Source organism: Pocillopora damicornis, chromosome 6, assembly GCF_964200805.1.
Source record: "Pocillopora damicornis chromosome 6, jaPocDami1.2, whole genome shotgun sequence".
Classification (NCBI taxonomy): Eukaryota; Metazoa; Cnidaria; class Anthozoa; order Scleractinia; family Pocilloporidae; genus Pocillopora; species Pocillopora damicornis.
In genome coordinates, this window is record NC_142675.1 from 35,001 (window position 1) to 56,106 (window position 21,106).

The window sequence follows — 21,106 nt, forward strand, 5'->3', positions numbered from 1 at the left end:
ACTTTAAAAACATTACTTTCCCCCTACACTTCTGGAGGTGGAAGTCTACGAGAAGTTTCCATTTACCCACTTTTTGTTTAGCAATTTATTAAAGCTTTGAATATCTATCATCTTAAGGCCTCCTTTATCGTAATCATTGATCATTTGTGTCCTTTTAAGTTTGTCCCCTTTGCTTTCCCAGAGAAAGTCATATAGCAGGGTATCGATTTCCTTAGGTGCGCCCTGATGCGTTGGAAGAGAGGTTAAAACATGTACAATTTGGGATACTGCCAAAGCTTTTATTATCGTGATTTTACCTAGAAGAGTAAGTCTCCCAGCAGACCAGCTGCTTAGGATGTTTTTTGCTCTCTCAATTTTCTCTGAAAAAATGGCATCGCCAGAACACATCAGAACGCTTTAAAGGTAGTGCAAAATGCGATGGAAAATTTGGAGCTATGCGATGTTTGGAGAATTTTTAATCCAAATGGCAAGAGGATTATCTGGAGGCAAAGACGACTAGATATTCATTGCAGACTTGATTTTGTTTTAGTAAGTCAAACTACAGTACTTACCCGCTTATAAGAATCTGAGTTCTCAGTTCTAAATGTACTCGTAGGGTGTACTCATGTGAATTCTAATTCAAAACCAACATGTACATACTACTGTTTTTCATACATTATTTATACCAAATTTAGAGATTTTTATAGTTCATACATGTTTAAGTTCACTACTTTTGAGAGTCATGTCTTTTATCTTTGCCTGAAGATCTTTAAGGTTTATTTTCTAAAAAAGGAACCTGTTTCAAATTTAGGCTAAATAGGTTCTTATGTAAAGGGGGTCTAAATTGATATTTTTAGGCTAACAGGTTCGTGAATTCTAGGTTTTTATGAGCGGATTAGTACTGTATTTCCGATCGGTGGGTGCCGCGGAGTTCCCTATTTAAGGATAAAAAAAAATTGATACCGTTGTTAAGGCCCAAACCCCCAAAAAGACGCCCTATTCTAGGTAAAATAACAATAGTGAAAAAACAAACAAACAACGGCTGACCTCGCACTGCAAAAAGAAGTCTTTATAAAATCGCTTTGCTTATGAGTTTAACCGCCTAGTTCAGTTTCAAAAGATCATTTACTTTTCGTTTAGCTGGGCAGTTACACACTGCAATTTAAGCTGATACAATTTAGGTGGATCCCATTACCGACATAAACTGGACAGTTGATATCGGTAACGTTGTACAAGCAATATAACGTTAAGGACCTGTTAGAGCTATAAGAGCTAAGGAATAATAATTATTTTAGGTATGTTGGATTAAGGGCAGGATGACATCAGGGATAAAGCATAAGCCGGGTAGTTTTAGGAATAATGGAAATACGTTAAGGTACAACATTAATTACACAAGAGCGACCAACTTTACAATGTATTTTTCCATTACCAAATCGGAACATATATCGAAAAAACCTCGCACTCTTTCTTAGCCTATTTTCTTCTGAGCGATATGCTCGGTAAGTGAACCTATACTTGGCCGATACTTGACCGATACTTGGCCGATACTTGATCGATACTTGACCGATACTTGACCGATATTTGACCGACACTTGATCGATACTTGACCGATCCTCGACCGATACTTGACCGATACTTGACCGCTACTTGACCGCTACTTGACCGCTACTTGACCGCTACTTGACCGATACTTGACCGATACTTGACCGATACTTGACCGATACTTGACCGATACTTGACCGGCAGTTGATCGCTACATATCGGCCGACAGTCGGTCGATATATCGGTTGACCATCGGTCGACTATCGGTCGACTATCGGTCGACTATCGACCGATAGTCGGTCGATAGTCGACCGATAGTCGACCGATAGTCGACCGATATATCGGTCGACTGTCGCCCGATATGTCGACCGAGTCCACCTATAGTAAACATGATCCGTCCTTCCCACTTCTTGTTCGGTAATAAACTTAGGGGTAAGGCCTGGGTTAGGTTTAGCGCTGATGCAAGCTCGTCAATCTGGCAATTTAATTTCTGTGCACAAAGGTTATGGTTACATTTTCCCTGGTAATAAGAATGGAACTTCTCCTCAGCCTTATATATCATTCAGTCTTTAGGATCATGCCACCTTTTCAGCTACCATAACTACAACAATTCATTGAAACACATGTAAATTTAGATTTCCTTTATGTTTACTAAAAATTTCAAAGAAACAATTTAATTTCTAGTATATAATCTCATTCTTTTGTCCAGCGTCAAAGTCTGATGTATATATCCAGGGGTGTGTTGGACAAACCTGATAAGTGATCTGCATTTCTCAGTATTATGAATATTACAAGGGCAGAAATGTACCACTATTGAAAAGACACGAGAAAAGTTCAGTAGTAGATTGTTGTCTATAAAGTATCATCATTGTATTTACGACACAATGTTGTTCATTACATTCCAATCATTTGTGGAGGTCTGTCTTACTAGACAAAATGAACATCTGATTTAATGTAGTTTGGTAAGTGAAACATTTTCTGCTTGCTCGAGGTCTGCCTAAACAAATAAATATGTGTTTAAAACGTAAAAAAGTATCTCTGAACAGAAGTGAGTGGTGATTAACTACTGCTCTATTCTTCCATTGCTACAAAAAATAAAATAGATTTATCTTCATGATACACTTTTCACACTGTCCCTGCTTCCCCTTACAACTGGAATTTAAAAATTTACACAAAGAACTTCTTATGAGAACACAAGCTTCATTTCAAATACAAAAGTGGAATGAAATTTCCCTAAAAATGAAAGTGTCTTTTATAAAATTGGTGACAAAAACTTGAAGAGAAGTAAATGGAGCAAAATCCTCTGTAAAAATCTGATGGGAAAAGTATACTGATTGATAAAAAGAAACTAAACATATTTTGCTCTTACAACTTCTAATACCATAATAGTCATGAAAGAAATTATTTTGCTAAACCTATAACTAATATAGATAATGTCTCCTTAAATATATGCTTATTTACAAAGTATTTCAATCAGATCCATACAATTTTTGAACATATGAGAGCAGATAATCTAGATTTGAATGGTTAATGGATCTAAAGGTGGGATTGTAGCAACTTCATGAAACACATGATGTGAATACTTATTTCTTACAGTCATCAAGTTTTTGTTAGCTGGTGCACTGTTCATTGCGTTAAGCTGTAACACACAGTCATGTAGTTGTTCCTTGCTGTAGCCTGTGTAATGTACCAAAGTAGCTGTCCATTCTCCACAGTTCTTCATCATCATAGCCAGGTATAAGCAAGATGAAGCCATCATTGATGCTCTTTTTGTAATAAATTGACCTTCAAGAAGGGAGCTTTCCAGAAGATAACGAGCCAATGTGAGTGTTTCAATGCTTACAAATGCAGCCTGAAGACAAGAATAATAATTTGCTATAATTAAAACATGAAGCACGACAATGAATAAAAAGAGTCTAGTTGGACAACTTTCTAGCACAATATGGACAGCATAAATTGCAACTTGAGCTTGCACCAGAGTGTTTTGTTATGGCAGGTTTTAACAGGCCTCTTTTTCCCAAGGAAGTAAGAAACAGAACTATGGAAACAGTGTACCACAACTTGAGATTTGTGACATCACAGTGAATTGGATTTTATTTTTGGGCTAATGATACTGGAAGGGGACAAACATCATAAAGAGATAATTTTCTACAAGGAGGCAACAACACATTGAGGTCTGTTGTAAAACAGTTTTAATAAAGGTGAAGCTGCTTGGAATCCTACATTTCCTCAGTAAAGACTTTAGGCAAAGTCACTAAATAACATTCACAATTTAAATTTTGTGCACATCATACAATAACAATATAGGTTTTTCTAACCTTTGCATATCGTCTGAGGAATCTGTAAGGAATGGGAATGTTAATATCAAATCCCAAACTGGACATGATTTTAGTTTCCATTGCAATAAAGTGCTGTTGTTTATATGCATCATCACAGATGTAAATGAAGTCGTCCATGCATGGTGGATGTCGCTCCTAGAATGAAATAAAGGTAGATTTGATTGTTGCAGTATCTTGTACTCAGTACATTTATTATTTTACAAAAAGAATTTTGTTTAACCCCATACTGTTCCAAACCAAAGCTGTAAACAAAATGGTTATCTAAATTGTTTTTATTTTATTTAACACTGTTTAACTGTTGAAGTATGGGATTATATGGAAATCTATCCATTTCAATCTACCAGTTTCAAGATTTCATTAGACTTTTTGCTACAAGTAAGATCTTCACGTACATTGCAAGTGAGTCATTGGCAGTTAAAACAAGTGCAGGTAAAGTTACTGTTTTAATTAAGCAAAGACTGTTTGGACATTATTAAAGTTTCTTTGAGGAATCTTTCACAAAATGATGTGTGTTAATACAACTTCTGATGCACATGCTAATGGAGAAAAAGAGCTGTACCTCAATTTTAGATGAGATAAGAAGGGTTGTAGCCCCAACAAGCTGCAGTTCATCCCGCTTTATTGTGTTCCCCTCAAGGAAATGATCAAGAAGTTTCACACCCAGATACAGAGTCTCATGATAAAGTTCAAAACATTCTTGAACCTCAACCAACCAATCAACCAATATGGCTCTCATCTGTGCAGTTATGTCTTGCTGATTTTCTAAGTAATTTGTCAGTGGAAAACATTCCTGAAAGTAGGAAGATAAATGATTAAGAAATTTCTGGTGATGATCCTGTCCAGTCATTTGTCTATTTAAGTTATCTTAACAGAATTAGTTTGCTCTGACTCCAACATGGACCATAAAAAAGTGAGTCTACCAAGTCTTATTACCTCCCTTTTCTTCATATTTACAAAGATCTCATTTGCATAATCTGACACAGTTACAGGATCTGATGTGTTGGCATCAATGTCAATCACTGCATCATCAGCTAATTTTCCATCCTGCAGAATAATGATAAACTCATTTATGGAAAATTGCTTAGTCTAATCTGACTAATTCATTTGTATGTATCTCTATCAAGATGAACATGGCTTACAGTTGATTTTTCAACACAAGAAGAGCATTCATTGGCTAGGAAAATTATTTGAAAGCTAACCTGTCATCCATGATAATAGAAATTGAGACAGTTTTTTAACTTGGTTAAGTGTTAAAAAAATTTTGTTTTTTTCCTTTTCCAAGTTGAAGGTTTAACTGTTCATAAGGAAGACAACTGCTGAGAAACCATTTTGAACCATGTTAAGTCAGTCAGGAAAAAAAAAAAAGGAAAAAAAAGATGCCCTGACATGTTCCTTCTCTTCATTTCCTTAGGAAAATGGGATAAAATGGTCTGATGAGAGTTATTTCACACTGGAATCATTGTCTTATGCAAGATGAAACAAAAGAGTGGGGGTTTAGTCAATTCTGAAGACAAATGCACAGAAGTATTTTTAGTTTTTTACATATTTGTGGATGCTAAAACTCACATTTTTATTGGAGGGTTGCTCTACCCCTGGCTTGTTGTTCTTGTTATCATCAGAGCCTAAATTACTATTTAAAAAGAAAAGACATTGTTCAATGGTAATTATTATCATATCTTACCAAGAAATAATTTATTGATAATAAATGTCAGCACTCTATCACTGTCAGTTGTAATTTCAGTAAAAGAGCAAAATTCAACCAAGTATTCAAAATAATATGCGACTGCTTTGGATTTCCTTGACTTAACTGTGTGATTTGTCCACTAAGCTTAGGCCAAGTTCTTGACCAGTGACTTCTTGACCAATCAGGTTTAAAACTGAAAGGGATTGTCACCTAGAAACTCTGATTTTCCTGCACTTCAGGTAATTACTTTGTTTTTGTTTGGAGTTCTTCTTGGCTCCTTGTAATTTTTTCTACTAATTGGCTGTTATCAATACATTGGTGTTGGTTTTACAACTCTTAATTTAAATGCTCTCCAAAATATATATATATATATATATATATATATATATATATATATATATATATAATATATATATATATATATATATATATATATATATATATATATATATATACGACACAAGTGATTGGAGTCAAAACTAAGAGAAGAATACCTTAGTGGCTCTTCCAAGCTTGTTGAGGCAGAATCACTAACACTTTGAGTTCTTGTAGAATCCAGACTTTCACCTGTGGTGCTAAAATAAAGAAATTACATTATGTCAGTGAACACTTTCAAGATAGATATCAGTAATGACCTATTTAATTGAAAAGCCTTTTAAATTTTACATCTCATGCACTTCTCAATTACATTTTTCTTTTATAGTCAATTTGGCATTTCAATATTTAGCTTCAAAGTTTAGGTGAAGTTCTGACATTTCTATAATGCAATGGCCAATCTAAATTTTTTTATTGATAATTGTGTGATATAGGTTGATAAATATTTGAATTATTAGAATAGATGAGAAATAAATATAAAATCAATATCCTTGTATATATATTACCGATAGCTTTGGATTCAAATCAGTATTTTACATACTTTCTTTCGTGATCAAGAAATTGAGTAATCACTGTCAGAATTTGTACTGCGTGAAAAGATAATAAGAATGCTGGCTTAGTATCTGTCAAGAACTAACGAAAGGCAAGTTTTTAACCTTGCAGATATTTTCAAATTATCTTGGTAATGGGAAGATTCTTCGCTCCAGTCTCCATAGCCCAAAATATCACCAGATGGCGACGAAGGCTGAGATTTCACTGCGGAGACTAACGGTTTTCGATCTTTGATGGGCGAATCTTTTTCTTTGCTCCTTCTGTTTTGTTTTACTTTTGCACTGGTCTTTGTGAAACATTGTCTCTGTTCCGTTTCTTTTCGCACGATGCTGTTCTTCGGTTGCTTCTTTTTCCCTCCTTTCTCAGGCTGGTTAAAAGTCGCCTAAGAAGCAAAAGTAAAATATTTTACTTGTGGCTTCAAGGGAAATACAAAAAGGAATATCCTGCGTTCAAGAACATGGGAAACTTTTCTCACATTTGTAATATCACCAAAAGCTGCTCTTTTTCGTGAAGGAACGTTCTCCGGAGAACCATCCGCTGGTCGCTTTGTCTTCTCAGCGGCTTTCTCCTTAAGATGAGCGGGAAGTTCATTTTCACCTAAAGAACAATCCTGCTGGGAAGAAATCACACAAAGCACAACATAAGACCTATTTCAACAAGGGATAACATGGAAGTCTAAAATTTCAGACATTCAACATACTAGGAAGAAAACGTCTTCGAGTTCCTTTGACCTTCCTTCACTAACCTTGTGTTTCTTGTAAAACACCGAAATTGAAGGTTTCGAGCGCGTTTTAACCATCTTCACTAAGGGGTATGTAAAATTTCTTTCAAAACGAAACCTTGTCAACTGTTATTCAAAATGCCAATAAATTTTTAAAAGACTTCTACTCAGTTCGTCTGAACATTTATCTGTGCAGAAACGATTTGGATTTTGCGGGTTTAAACCACGCGATATTTAATTGGCCAAAGAATTATACATCAACCAATCAGAATGATCTCCATGATACGTTTCTATGAAAACGAACGCCTCGTTCTCAAGTAGTGCGACCGCTGAGTAATAAACGTACGAGCCGACGATCTTCTCAAACTTGGAAAGGCCAAGGATAATTAAGTGACACGTTTCAGGCTCTCCTGCGTTAAGAAATTTAAGTTTTCATGGATTACAGACCATTTATCTATGGAGGGTTAGCCTCTATGACTGCTGAATTTGGTGAGAAGATTGATGTTGTTGGTAACTGTTTTGCGCCTGAATGAGCTTCTAGTTTTCACCGATTGAAGGTCGAAGGCTACTCAGACCTCTAAGATATATAGAAGACGAGGTGACTTTACATTTTAGTGTTGATTTCCGAATACATCCCAATTATTGTCTTGAGAACTCAGGTAATAAATTTCTATCGTTCACTCTACCTCTACAGCGACTCTCCCTCAAGGAATGAAATGTGAAAGTGTAGTAGAGAGATGGGAAGGGAACGAGAGGCGCGGCGCGGGGGGGTGGAGTGGGAAAGGAGGAAGCCAACGTGCAATAGATCAGGAGATGTAGCTGATAAAGAGTGTTCGTACTTTGCAGCTCAGTAAACATCCACTGCTATCCACCTCCACTTCAGTGAACAATTTTTAAATGTTGAGCTGGAGAGAAATCTGGGGGTAGGGAATAGTGGGGCTGCTGCCAGAGCCATTGAGGAAGTGACACTCTAAAGGAACTTATGATAAAAAAGAAGCAAACACAAACAAAACTATTAGTTGAAGGGGAGATTTACTTTTATCAATGGCATGAGACATGGCAAGTAATTTTCTAATGTTATAACTAGTGAGTATCAACATTCAAACAGCTAATGAGTCAAGTTCTATGCAGAACTGCCTTGAAGAGTGAGGATACCTTAAACCCTTTAACTACAATGATTGATCAAGACAGAATTTCTCCTAACAATATCAATTCATTATGAACTAGACAAGTTATGAGAATGAAGAAAAATATCAATTAGGGGATTATTTGTTGATCCATCACCAAATTCTTTAAACTTACATCGTGAGAATTGTATGGAAGACAGTTAGGAGAATTACTGGTGGGATATTTGGAGTGACTGAATAAATACACTTTCTTGCTTGCTCATGTCCATAAAAGGTGCAACATGGGGTTCAAGATGCACGAATAAGGACACTTAAAAGAGTTAGACCAAACCACCTGCTTCAATTTTTTGCTCCTGTTTCCCATTGTTGTAGTAGACGTAAAGGCCAGCAATATGGTTGGGAACATATATGTTGAAAATTTTTCTATGATGTTTTGTCACAGGAACATTTCCTATTGACACAACAAAAACACGGCTACAGCTTCAAGGTCAGGTGATAGATGCTAAACAGAAAGAGATCAGATATCGAGGAATGCTCCATGCTTTTGTCAGAATTGCCAGAGAAGATGGGATCAAGGCATTGTATAATGGGTTTGTCCAGAACCAATTTAGGGTCAATAAAAAATAAATCAAATAGTGGAGATTAGTCAAGCTCTGCCACAGTATCTTTTAAACAACATCTAGCATAGATCTGCTAGATTTGGAACAAATTACGAGAACTTTGTAGCAATGCTTACTGCTGGCTTTTTGAGGGAAACCAAATTGCCATTGACACTTCATTTGCTACTGTTTGTGTATTTATAAAATCAAATGATTAGGTAATGATATTCTTCATCACCACATTCTCTTGTTTTCCTTCCAAATCTGTCTCACGTCAAAACTGTACAGTTTTGTTACCCATTTTGTTCCTTGACTTTTGAGATTTGATAATAAGTTATTGACATAGAGTTTTCCTATAAATTGATGTGAATGTAGATTTGTCTCAGAGGTTTGTAAGAGAAGTTATCTAGAATTTCTGTGGGAGAAACCCCTATTTAGAATTTGAAATTCTCTTTCCCTATGACTAATGTATGTCTATTTAAAAAAATAATAAATTTAGTTAACTAGCTTCTAATTAACTGACAGTTATATCAACTTTTCTTTCACTGTAATCAGGGTAGCACCTGCACTTTTGCGCCAAGCAACCTATGGATCTCTAAAGTTAGGCTTCTACCATGCTCTGAAAAGAAGGCTGGTAAAAAACCCAAAAGGTAAAAACAAATAAGGAAGTGAATGTTGGTATCATTCTGAAATGTTTTTTATCTTTGATTTTTCTTTCTTTTCCTTCTGCAGATGAGACTTTATATTACAATGTAATTGCAGGGGTTGTTGCTGGAGCAGTCTCATCAGCCATATGTAACCCTACTGATCTTTTAAAGGTAAATGAATGAACCCTTTTACTCCTGAAAGTGAATAATAATTAGAATAAATAATTAGAATACTAAAACTTATCAGGTACAAGTTGTTATCTTGATCTTACCCCAGATTCCTGCAACTAATTTAGAAGGAAATGTATAGCAGTGAGAAGAGAGAGTTATCAACTAGTTCTTAAAAGATTGATTACAGATATTGGTTGCCTATGTGAGGGGATCAAAAAAATGTCCAAATACTGAAAGAAAAGATACTTATAAACATTTTGACAATCCATGCATTTTGAAGGTGACTCTGTGGATCCAAACATTTTGCTGACGTATCTCTGCTTTGCCACCAGTTTTAGAGCAGATCAAGCTTTTTTATGACAAGGTCATAAGCCTGATATTAAAAGCAACATATTTGTTGCTAGGACATTGTGATCTTTTTCGTTTTCATGATGTATATCTTCCCTTGCTATGTTGCAGATTCGTATGCAGGCAGAGTATCAATCCGTTGTCAATGTAAGAAGAAAAGGAATGCTCCAATCTTTTGCTTCAATATTTAAAGAGGAGGGAATCAGGGGACTCTACCGGGTAATTTGCAAAATATTATTCAATTTTTGCTCAGGGAATTAATTGCATCGTAACAAGAGTCTTCGTCAGCAATATTGTGTTACAATTATAATTATTATTAATTGCAACTCATCATGCTATCTCTTCTGGTACTGTACTCATTGGATTATTTAAATTGAATTGATTCCTTTTTTTCAGTCATGTTATTTTATACCTCAATTTAGACTTGATTTTGTTTCAAGTGTTTTATCTATCAGCATTATACGTAAGACTATATTGTTCTTGTGTGAACTGTTTTTTTTTTCTGCTTTTTTTTCTGTGTTTTCTTTAGGGAGTTGGCCCCACAGCTCAAAGAGCAGCAGTTATTGCAGGAGTAGAACTTCCAGTGTATGATTGGTGTAAAAAGAAAATTTTGGATCTCAAGATTATGGGTGATAACCCTTACACTCATTTTTGGTAATTGTAAAATCAGTATAAGTGGCATAACTTGTCCTTATAACACTCAGTGCAATCAAATTAAATTAATGATAAATAGAGAGAATGATGTGACATTACCTCACTCAATTTCTGTGCCTTGAAATTTTTACTCTGGCTACAAATAGATGAATCAATGCCAATTTGCCCCTTTTTTCTTACCAAAAAAGTCACATGCATGTCATATTTCATGTGATGTTAATTTACTGTAAACACTGTAACACCCAGTTTTTCATTCACCAAGATGTTTAACATTTATGGCATAATTTTGTTATCAATCATAGGAAAAATGAATGTTATGTTCATTTTTTTTTTCAGTGCTAGTGGAGTTGCTGGACTGGCAGGTGCTATAGCCTCAAATCCAATAGATGTTGTGAGGGTCAGTTGACCAAAGGACAAAGAACCATTTGCTATTTGAATATTTTTAAGGAATTTATCTTGAACTCTTTGAGTATGTAACATTGTTTCACTGATTTGTCTAGACAAGAATGATGAATCAAAGAAATCTGAAAGTAAGCACTGGAAGTGCAGCTGTCATCTACACAAGTGCTGCCCACTGTTTGCTTACTGTGAGTAACTTTTACTCTTAATCATGTGATTTATTTTATCCATGTTATTGTCTTTATTCTTATTATCAGTTCTACTTTAACTGCCTTGTTTATTGTTGGTTATTTAATTGCTATAAAATCTTTCCAGTGTTGGATCCCAAAGCTTATTCATTAGGATTTTATGTTGCAAAACAATATTAAGATACTAACTTGTTGAGGCATGAACAACTTGTGATGCTCAATCTGGTCTGGTAGAGGAGCAGAATCCTCTATCTTCTCTCTTTCTAGTGTTGCAGCTAACCATCAGTCCAATTTATTGAGTACAAAATTTATCTGAGTAAGAACAAAGTTTGAATTAAACATTGAGAAAACAGAGTGAATTGTCATGCAAACTCACAAAATGGACTTCATCTTGGTGTATTTAAAATCAAGAAAAGTATTCTGACCAACTATGATTCTACAATAACACTTTCTTTTAACTGTGGGCCAACCAGAATTTATATTTTGACCAATTTCTGATCTGTAGTTCCAGAACAGAGCTAAATACAGGCTTCTTAGGCTTTTACTCGTTCTTTTCAACTTTCCAATTATGATTCAATACTGACACCTTCTATGAACTGGGCTAACCAGTATTTCCTTTTTTAACCAATTTCTGATTTGTAGTTCTAGAACAGAGCTAAATGCAGGCTTTGCAGGCCTTTACATTTAAACTTCCCTACCTTTAGATTTTAGCCCTCTCATTACTGGAAATGATGTTTGTTCTTTGTTGAGAAAATTTTTATGCCATTTGTTGTGTTTTATTCATTTACTTTTCATCCTTCATTGACAGACTTTGAGGTCTGAAGGATTTTTTGCTCTCTATCGAGGATTTGTACCGCAGTTTCTGAGGTTATTTCCGTGGAATGTTATTGTATCCTTTGTTGATCTTCTAGTCCTTGGAGTTTTCAGAGTGGTTTATTTAATGTTTGTGGAATACTTTAATTGTCTCTTACTAATAATTGTTGTCTTCACATTTTGTTTTGGGTAGTATCACTAGTGACTGTTTCAATTTTATTATTTTTTTATTAATTTAGTAAAGTTGGAATTTGACACTGAATATTGCTCATGTTTCTTTAACTCTTGTCAAGTTCTTCATGTCATATGAACAGTACAAGAAGTATGGAAATGAAGTGTTATCATAGCAAGCTAATGATTTGCTCTGGTTTGATGTTAATGCTGACATTCCAGTGAGGCCTTGTGGTGAATTTCAATACTTATAAACGAGGACTAAATTTCATGCAGTTGTTTATCATCATCAGATAGTAGTGGGAATGTGAAAATAACCAATAAGATAAAAAGAAAGAAAACAAAGAGATAGACAAATTGAAGAATAAATAATTGATTAAAATCCACAAATTACAACATTGATTGGGACTTTTTAAACTCTCCAAATGATTCTACTAGTTTCATTAGTGGATCGTGATATGATTGATGACAGCATCAAGTGCAGTTTGCATGTTATTGAGAAGCACAGTTTTTTAGAAAAAACCATAAACTAAATAAATTTGCACAAATCAGCAAATGAGAAAAATGATATTTATTGTCATATTCATGAAAATAATCAAATTATTTTGTTTGATTCAAAAAGTTCACGTATTTAATTATGAAGTTGATTTATGTCAGAAATCTTTGGTGCAGATTTCACTGCATTTAGCAGTAGAAGATGTTAGCAACATGCCACACCTCTTTTGTTCTGAACTAATCACTCTTTTACGGGATAATGTCCTGCAATATAAGTCACATTGTAGTAATCTACAAACTGTGTCCCTGTGTGGATTCACACATACAAACATGGTAAAAATACCAGTTAATTTATTTTCCTTGAAAAGGAAAATACTGTTGGTTCCATGTTAATGTTATTAGGAGTGTTATTAGGCCAACTCTTTCACCATGTATACTTTCAAATGGTTCAGTATCTGATTAAATTAATTTTTGGTTTCTCAATTACCAGTAAATTTTTAAAATAAGTAAGTTTTTACTGTGATGGTGACTGACTATTTTTTTTTTCCACAAAAAGTATACATTTAGTACTATTTCTTTCTTTTTTTTTTGTCAAGTTTTAAACTTTTCACCTTTTATCTAAAATCCTTGAGCTTCACTCAGATCTGAGCTTTACTCTAATGTTGATATAATTATAATACAATCCATTTTCACTTAATTTCAATTTACCTTTTCTGTCAAATAAACACTGAATAATTGAACTAACCCTCAGTTGTATTATTTTGTTTGCTTCGTCATTGATCATGGTTCGTCATTTTCATTTATATTTAACTCATTTACTAATTTACAGAAGTTTTTTTCAAATTCCTGTACTACTTCTCTGGGTTTTGGAAGAACGCATTCATCCGCATAAACTCCGACGCGAATTTCCCCGTTGTAGCTAAATATAGATAACCCCACACCAATATTTGCTCTCATAGGGACCCAGAAAATTCCCTGAGTAATTTTCTGACCTCCCAGGTATAAAGTGTGCTGAGGTCCAGGTACATTGCTTAGGACACACGACATCTTCCTGGAAAAGAAATCGATGAGTGGCTTGGACACACATTCAGGCAACATCATTAACATCTGTACCGTTGTAGCTGTCACTAGAGGCTCGGCAGATGCCTTGATAATATCCATGCGTTGTTTGGTCGCAAGGAGTCTGTCTAGTGCGTTTTTGGCCACAATCGGGAGCCGCAGGAATACCAAGGCAAATTTATTCTTGAGCTTGACTGATTGTGTCGATGCCCGAATATCTACCGGCACTGAGGCCCACATATCGTCGAGTTTGACAGCATCACTGTTGGGTTGGCTGTAAAGGTAATCATTCAAAGCTCCTGCTAAACAGGACACCATCACGTCATTTACTGTAGTACCAGCCACAGTCTTGACTCGTTTGACAAGCGATAAGTCAATGTTCTTGGACCAAGCCACAAATTTCTTGCCAGAAAGGTCTTGACCGTGAATACAAGAGTGGTCCGCTCTGGAAAAAAATTTAATGAGTACCGTCAACGGACCAACTAGAATAGCTTTACACCACATGTAAAATCTTTGTTTAGTAGAGAACTTCTTTGGTTCAGGTCCTTGGGGGGGTACATCGTAAAGATTTTTAACAAACACTCTCGTCAAAGCAACTCCATCAGCAACACTGTGATGAACACGAAGTAACAGGCCAAAGCTGTCTTCCTCGACTATCGGCACCACAATAAATTGCCAGGGAGACAGGCTCTGAGGTAAAGGACTCGAACAGAGTTCAGATACAACTACTTCCAGATCTTCCATAGACTTTGGGTTATCTCCTTTCCAATTCAAAACCTGGTTTTCCATTTCGAAATTCTCATCTTCCTTCCAAACGAAGTATCCGAAATGTTTTTGTATGAGTTGCGTGAGCCGTGGGCAAATCCGTTCACCCCTTTCATCTATTCCGTAAACAAGCCGTTCGTAAATAATTCTGCGGAGTTTCTCGATGTCTGGCAAACCTTCAATAATCATCAGAGCGTTGATGATATGACGGTTTGTCTCTCGGTCCTGCTGCCAGACGGCATCATCTTCACGAAAAGGAATGCAATTCCATTTGAAGGCGATGTAACTTTCCACGATGTATTTTGCTAATTTTAAAATCGCTAACCCAATCAGCAAAAACGGTATAACTAGACAGAACAGAAGGCATGTTACTGCGCACTCCAGCTGGTAAATTACAGCAGCAACTGCGATGGCCATTACAAGGTTTAAACCTTTGAAACGCTTGTGATATGGTAAAACAAAGGCTTTGAATTTTTCCTCATTTCCTTCTCGCTTCTCTTCAGGGACTTGAAACGGTTTGCATGAGATCGACGGGAAATGTCCGCAGACGAGAGCAGCTTGCGAAGTGGTGGGCGAAGTACTTATGCAGTCTACCCTCATTTTGCATGCAGTTTATCTCAGTGACGAGATAAAAGAATAGAGGTTTCTTATCACTTTCTGCCCAGCCACAGAATATGTTCAAAGTTATTAAGTTCTCTGAGCGATGCAAAACGAACATCAGGTATTGCCACCAGTTATTACTCTGATATGATTGGTCGTGCAATGTGGTGCGAGTGTCATGTCTATTTTTCTATTTTTACCAGTAAACATCTCTCAAGACATCGGGGTAGAGTGGTCTCATGAAAATCACGCCGTCTCAAGTAATGTCGATTTTCACAATTTTAAGGTTATCACATTCAGCTTTTTGTGTTGTTATTCTGCCTGCTTGACATATTTCCATTTATGTATTTCACTTTTTTTTTTCTCTTAACTTGCTTTCTCCTTGAATGTTTGGTTTGGATAAATTTTTCATGGAAATGAACAACTGTGGTTTTCATCATGATCTGGTTTTATTTTGAGAAGTGTATTAGTCAAAGCTACGTATCTTTGTTCTGAATGGTTTGATTAATTTACAAATCCTACTTTTAAGAACGAAGACTTTGACACATATTCATGAATTTTAAAAACAGTGTTGTATTTATTACTAATTTATTAGTCAAGGCTCAGCCGCCAGATTCATGAAGGTCGATCGAGTCTTATGACGCCTCACGCCATCTTCACGTGCCGAACTTGTGAAAATATGTTGTGCTCTGTACAGTTTTGTTGCCTTTGTTACACAAGTAAAGATAATTTTTGAAACTGTTTTTGAGGGCAAAAAACATATTTCTGAAACAAAGTTCTCATCGCAATGAAAAATCACAGCAGCTGAGTTGGTATGTCATGGATATGTGTAGGCCTTCCTTGTCTACTTAGTCTATCTATGCAGGCCGTACAGGCCTGAATTTTTTTCAGGCCTTATTTTCACTACTGCCTAAGTAGTGCAAATTACTGCGAGGATCACTTTCATTCACGTCTTTATCCGCAGTTCAAATATATGACTTTCATATATTCTTAACCATTTAGTCTATCTACTTGGAACTTGTGATAGTTTTTACGCATCAGTGACCTCCCTGGCTGCCTATAAATATTCTTTTCAAGATAGCCCAACATGGAATGTATTGTTTCATCATTTACTTAGCCGGTGTGGCGATTTCTCGATTTGGCAGCGACGACAAAATACCAGCAGACGATTTTAATAAAAACAGAGTTTGCGCCGTTCTAACCCGGTGAAGTCACATTTCGCCTTCTCCCCTCCCCTCGTCCCTTAACTGTTAGCAGTTGTCAACGCAACAGCGCCATTTCAAAACATGTCTTTCCATGGCGCTCTTTGATGTAACTCCAGTGTTAGAAGGTGCAACAAGTCTTCAAGGAAAACTAGAAGATGCCATTGCAAAATCTAAACTTCTTCTTGAAGCTGTTGAAGGTTCTCAATCAAAGTACACTGAGTTGAGTGACGAATATCCTGTGCTTCGAAGTCTGAAGGGTAGACTAGCTGCATCACAGGGGCCAAACGAAGCTTTATCTACAGAACTCGTCAAATTCAAATTAGACCTTGAATCTTTTGTGGAAGATGTATTTAACGCTCACGATCAAGTAAGGAAGGATTTTCAACTTTGGGCAAACGAGCTTGAAAGAGATAATGTAAAACTACGCCGTGAAAGAATGGACTTGGCGAACGAACGAAGAAAGCTTGAAGTTGATCGCAGAGATTTTGATGCTAGGTGCCCGGCAGCAGCAAAGGAAGAACAACAAATCACTGAAGTACGAACGGTTACCAGTACCGACGACACAGACGAGAAATTAGTTATTGCTGTAAATAACAACACAGAACATCATGAGGAAAATGAACAAACTAAATCTGAATCACCTTTTGGTAAGTTGATACCTCGTTGTCGATGCAATTCTTTAGCACAGTTATTAAAACTCCCATTTTTGATTGATAATTTGAACAGCTGTTATCCATAGCGGTTATTTTTCAAAAAACCTTCTCAGAAAATGTTTCATTTTACAATTGTTTTTTAAATGAAATTATTTTATTAAAAAAATGTCCTTTTGTAAGACCGAAATCTTAAATATCATATGAAATCATATAAGCAATGGAACTTTTGCTCTTAAATGTTAACCCTTCAACTCACACAAGTGACAAAGATGCCACTTTCTCCTACATTATTTATATGTTATCTAGGAAACAGGTGATGAAAATACTCAACGTTATCTGGTAGACGTGTTTGTCTTTATTCAGCACTAAATTTTCAGATCAAATTAAAAAGAAAAATTGCAACAGCAAGTGGGGAGAATTAACAATCCATCACGAGCTGAGGACTTATGATGCAGTAGCTTTTTGAATGCAAGGAGGACTCCATTGCTTCTTACACCTGGGAAGGAAGAAATTTTTATAGCGACTTGAGTCTGACTAAGTTCATATCAGTTAACTTTGTTGGATTGCTATTTAAATCTTTTATTTCTGCTCCTATTTTATTTGTTTTAGCAACATGTCATGTTGAATGCCAGACAGAAGCTGAGGTGAATTCAGTTGAGGAGCCTGGTGGAGAAGACATCCAAACTGCTGAGGTGAGATTATGCAGCTGTAGCACAAATAATGTTTTTCCTCTTTTTCATGTATTTTTCTCATTCAAATTGCAATTATGTTTTAAAATAGAATGAATATGATGATAAAGTAGTCTTGTTTTTGTACTGAATTTGTTTTGGCAGACCATCCCAGGAAAGGATGAAGAAGAGAAACTGGAAATGGAAAATCATCAGTTGTTGCAATGCAGGTCTCAAATACACACAGCATCCATTTGTAGAAATCAGCGCATTCTTACTGCTCCAGTGTCCAGAGCAAAAGCTCTGCTTCTTAAAAAACAGGATCATGCATTAAGGATACACAAGGTGAAATTAAGGTTTTAGTTTCATTAAGCACTGAGTAGGTTTTCCTTTGGCACATTTCACAGCCTGATCTTCATCAATTTCCATCATTTCAAGTTCTCAGAGCTCAGGTTTTCCAACTTTAGTTTTCATCAGTTCATCTGACAGGGTCAGTTTAAGAGTGTTACTTGTTTTATGGTGATATAGCGATTATTAGCATGACTGGGAAGAGGTAAAACAAGTGGCCTATCCATAAAATTATTATACCATGACAAGCAACCTGATTGTTTCAGATGCTACTTGATGATATCTATAAGACGAAAGAAGAAAACCAACTTCTCAAGGCTGAGAACTCTATACTGTCAAAGAGAGCAAATGAAGCCACCTCTGAGTTATTTCGCCTAAAGGTGATAAATTTATTTACCTGTGGGTGTTACAATATTTTGCCATTACCTGAAATTGTCAATTTGATTCACAGAGTTAGTAGTGATAGTAGTTCACCTGCACAAGCACTAATGTCAATGCAGTATAGTATCTGCATGTCACCCAGATGAGCAGTAATTGTTCATTTTTGATATTAACAATTGCTCCAAGTTTCTCACATCTTTTGATGAAATAATGATCATGGAACCTTGTGAAAAAGAAACCCAATTTAGAGGCAAAAGTGAATTTACTTAAAACACTGTACATGCCCTGACCTTGCTTGCAGCAATATCACAAAATTTTGATGAAAAGAGGCAATGGAAGGCAGTAAGAAGAGTCACTCCAATGGTAAAATCTCCCAACCTATTTTTGTGATTAAGGTGGATCAGGGTTTTTAAGGTGTTGCTTCTTGTTGACATATTGGGATATTTTAAGTTTAACTGATGGTAACTCATTTTTCTGCAGAACAAAATGACAGTAAACATGTCTGATAGGGATGAGCTGTACAAGAAATTGCAGAAATCAAAGGAGCAGGTATCATTTCTGTATGGGGGGTTGGGAGGAATAATTTATTATATTCATAATTTCTATATTTACAGTGAGGTTACTAAACTTGTATGTCACAGTGGAACTCAGAAACCTCATATTAGTTATTCTCTTGCATGGTCTTTTCATAAGCCTTATTCCTCCTTGGTTATCTGTCTCTTTCTCTCTCTTTATTTATTTATTTTCTACTATTAATTCAGCAGTTTTTCTTTACTTTGAGTAATTAAAAATAAAACATTCGCAAATTTTTTTATTTATTTTTTTTGCCAACCAGCCATGTTCACTGTTAACTGTAAAAAGCTGAGGTACTGTATAAATGTCATAGCCTGTGAGATGAAACCTTTTTTTTCAAATTTAGCTTGTATCATTTTGTATCATTATTAGATCCTAAAACTTGAACAAACACTGAAAAGACAAGCTCTTGGTCTGGTATCCAATTTAAAGGAACAAAGACAACTAAAAGAGGAAATGAGGTGGAGCCAGGTAAGTTGGTGAAACCCAAAAGTCTGCATGTAATCTGAGGTCACACATGAAGGTAGCAAAGAGGAAGGGATGTGGAGAGGAACCAGGCTGGAACAAGAGAGGTGGAATGATTGAAGGGGTAGGTTGAAAGTGGATATGGATGCATGGTGGACAGAGCAAATGAATGGAGGGATTAGGGAAGGGAGAGGATGCACACAAAGAAGTGGGATAAGGTGAGGAGATGAGTATCTAGAAAAGGAGGGTGAGGATTGGACACCATTAGAAGAGTAGGTTAAGTTTAAACAGAGAGGAAGGAACACAAATAGAGTAGCTGAATGGGAAGGAGACATGAAAGTGGCACCAGGGTAAGGGTCATTAGGCATAAATGTTTCTATGCTTGTGTATACACGTATATGCTTGTTGTAGTACTAATTTATTTGCTTCTATACTTTATTGAACAACTATTGATGTATTTACCAGTTATGCTTCTCTTTATAATTTAACAATATCTAACTATTTAGTTTTTAATTTTCTTTATATATTGTAAATAATGTTTGCTGAGGATTGACCCGCCTCGAATAGCAAATTTGCTATCTGCGGGTCAACATAATCTAAATTATTTTGTAAGAAAAATAAAAATAAAGTGTGTGTATAAAGTGTGTATAAAATAGGTGCTAATCATTTGTCTTTGTTTGTTGTAGATCTTTGCTCTTCCTCTTAACCAACATTCCAGTCAAACCAGAGGGATTCCACGAGAAAGACCATCTACTAGGGGGCGCTAAATGTTTTGTCAGACCATATGACTAATACGTGAAACTGGGGAAATTTTCAACATTCCTAGCTTGTTCTCAGTCATTGGAGAAATTTATCCATTGCTTGACATGTACAGAGAAAGTGAACTGATACCAAGATAATGCATAATTTACAACTGAGTTGAAAACCATTCCCTGTTCATTACTTCTTAAAAATATTTATCTTAAACAACCTTTTGAAAATGATATAAAGCAGTCTAAATTTCAAATTGTTCTTGAAATTATTTATCTGATTAAGTGTTAAAAAAAGAAAAGAAGGTTCAGAAAAGTTAAACTTGAAATACTACAGACGAGGAGCTGATGCTTGAAATTTCAGCTTTTAAACTCTTTACAGTCGCCGATTTAAGTTATCAGCTCAGTTGACAATACTTAATTACCCAGTTATACTCTCCCCCCTGACACAGCACCACAGTTTCCATAGAAGCTTAGCCCCTTAATTCATTTTTTGAAAGCTTCCTTACAAGAAATGTATACATTTTAATTGTACTATATTTATATACATTCATTGGTTTATTTATTCAGAGATGCAATATTGACTAAAACTAATTTAGGCTCCTTTTACTAAAGTGTGAATTATTTATCAAGATCCCATGTATTCTCCTGAGGACCTATCTGCTTCTCATCTTGAGGTGGGCTGAAAACTGAGGGAATTATATCAATTTGGTTATTAAAGCCCTGCCAGCTTTTCTTTCCTCTGTGGTTCTTTTGCTTTGTTTTGTTTTGTTTTTTCTCAAAATAATGGGGGAGAGGGTGAGGGTAGGGCCCCTGGGCCCTTCCTCTAGATCTGC

At 35.8% G+C, this 21,106-nt stretch overlaps 4 protein-coding genes across 13 annotated transcripts; 2 read left to right on the top strand and 2 right to left on the bottom strand.

Moving 5' to 3' along the window:
• Positions 1-2,151: 2,151 nt before the first annotated feature.
• Positions 2,152-7,402, bottom strand: LOC113686326 (G2/mitotic-specific cyclin-B3). 4 transcript variants are annotated; one of them, XM_089209394.1, is made up of 9 exons: positions 7,172-7,402; positions 6,947-7,081; positions 6,576-6,853; positions 6,039-6,119; positions 5,427-5,490; positions 4,794-4,904; positions 4,420-4,650; positions 3,840-3,995; positions 2,152-3,373 (listed from the first exon to the last, which is right to left on the bottom strand). In XM_089209394.1, the coding sequence occupies exons 1-9, from the start codon at positions 7,268-7,270 to the stop codon at positions 3,035-3,037; spliced, it is 1,494 nt and encodes a 497-aa protein (XP_089065520.1). In that variant the 5' UTR covers positions 7,271-7,402; the 3' UTR covers positions 2,152-3,034. The 4 variants fall into 4 exon arrangements, with proteins under 4 accessions (XP_089065520.1, XP_089065519.1, XP_089065521.1 ...); XM_089209393.1 differs by having other exon boundaries at positions 6,947-7,084; XM_089209395.1 differs by having other exon boundaries at positions 7,217-7,401.
• Positions 7,403-7,523: 121 nt separating this feature from the next.
• LOC113686325 (kidney mitochondrial carrier protein 1) lies at positions 7,524-13,548 on the top strand. Of its 3 annotated transcripts, XM_089209402.1 has the most exons (11): positions 7,539-7,790; positions 7,887-8,251; positions 8,762-8,909; positions 9,474-9,568; positions 9,651-9,736; positions 10,196-10,303; positions 10,614-10,738; positions 11,075-11,135; positions 11,239-11,325; positions 12,134-12,214; positions 12,432-13,548. In XM_089209402.1, exons 2-11 carry the CDS (start codon positions 8,242-8,244, stop codon positions 12,483-12,485), a joined length of 855 nt encoding a protein of 284 aa, XP_089065528.1. In that variant the 5' UTR covers positions 7,539-7,790; positions 7,887-8,241; the 3' UTR covers positions 12,486-13,548. The 3 variants fall into 3 exon arrangements, with proteins under 3 accessions (XP_027059735.2, XP_089065528.1, XP_027059737.2); XM_027203934.2 differs by lacking the exon at positions 7,887-8,251 and having other exon boundaries at positions 7,524-7,681; XM_027203936.2 differs by lacking the exon at positions 7,887-8,251.
• On the bottom strand, positions 12,866-15,228 carry LOC113686321 (uncharacterized). Its single transcript, XM_027203928.2, has one exon. It carries the CDS (start codon positions 15,226-15,228, stop codon positions 13,585-13,587), a length of 1,644 nt encoding a protein of 547 aa, XP_027059729.2. The 3' UTR covers positions 12,866-13,584.
• Positions 13,377-20,879, top strand: LOC113686322 (uncharacterized). 5 transcript variants are annotated; one of them, XM_089209399.1, is made up of 9 exons: positions 13,377-14,558; positions 15,132-15,349; positions 16,346-17,080; positions 17,696-17,778; positions 17,920-18,099; positions 18,369-18,482; positions 18,964-19,032; positions 19,429-19,527; positions 20,208-20,879. In XM_089209399.1, the coding sequence occupies exons 3-9, from the start codon at positions 16,525-16,527 to the stop codon at positions 20,286-20,288; spliced, it is 1,182 nt and encodes a 393-aa protein (XP_089065525.1). In that variant the 5' UTR covers positions 13,377-14,558; positions 15,132-15,349; positions 16,346-16,524; the 3' UTR covers positions 20,289-20,879. The 5 variants fall into 5 exon arrangements, 1 of the variants encoding a protein (XP_089065525.1); XR_016187672.1 differs by lacking the exon at positions 13,377-14,558 and having other exon boundaries at positions 15,212-15,349; positions 19,429-19,645; XR_016187671.1 differs by lacking the exons at positions 13,377-14,558; positions 15,132-15,349 and adding an exon at positions 15,414-15,514 and having other exon boundaries at positions 19,429-19,645.
• Positions 20,880-21,106: the final 227 nt, after the last annotated feature.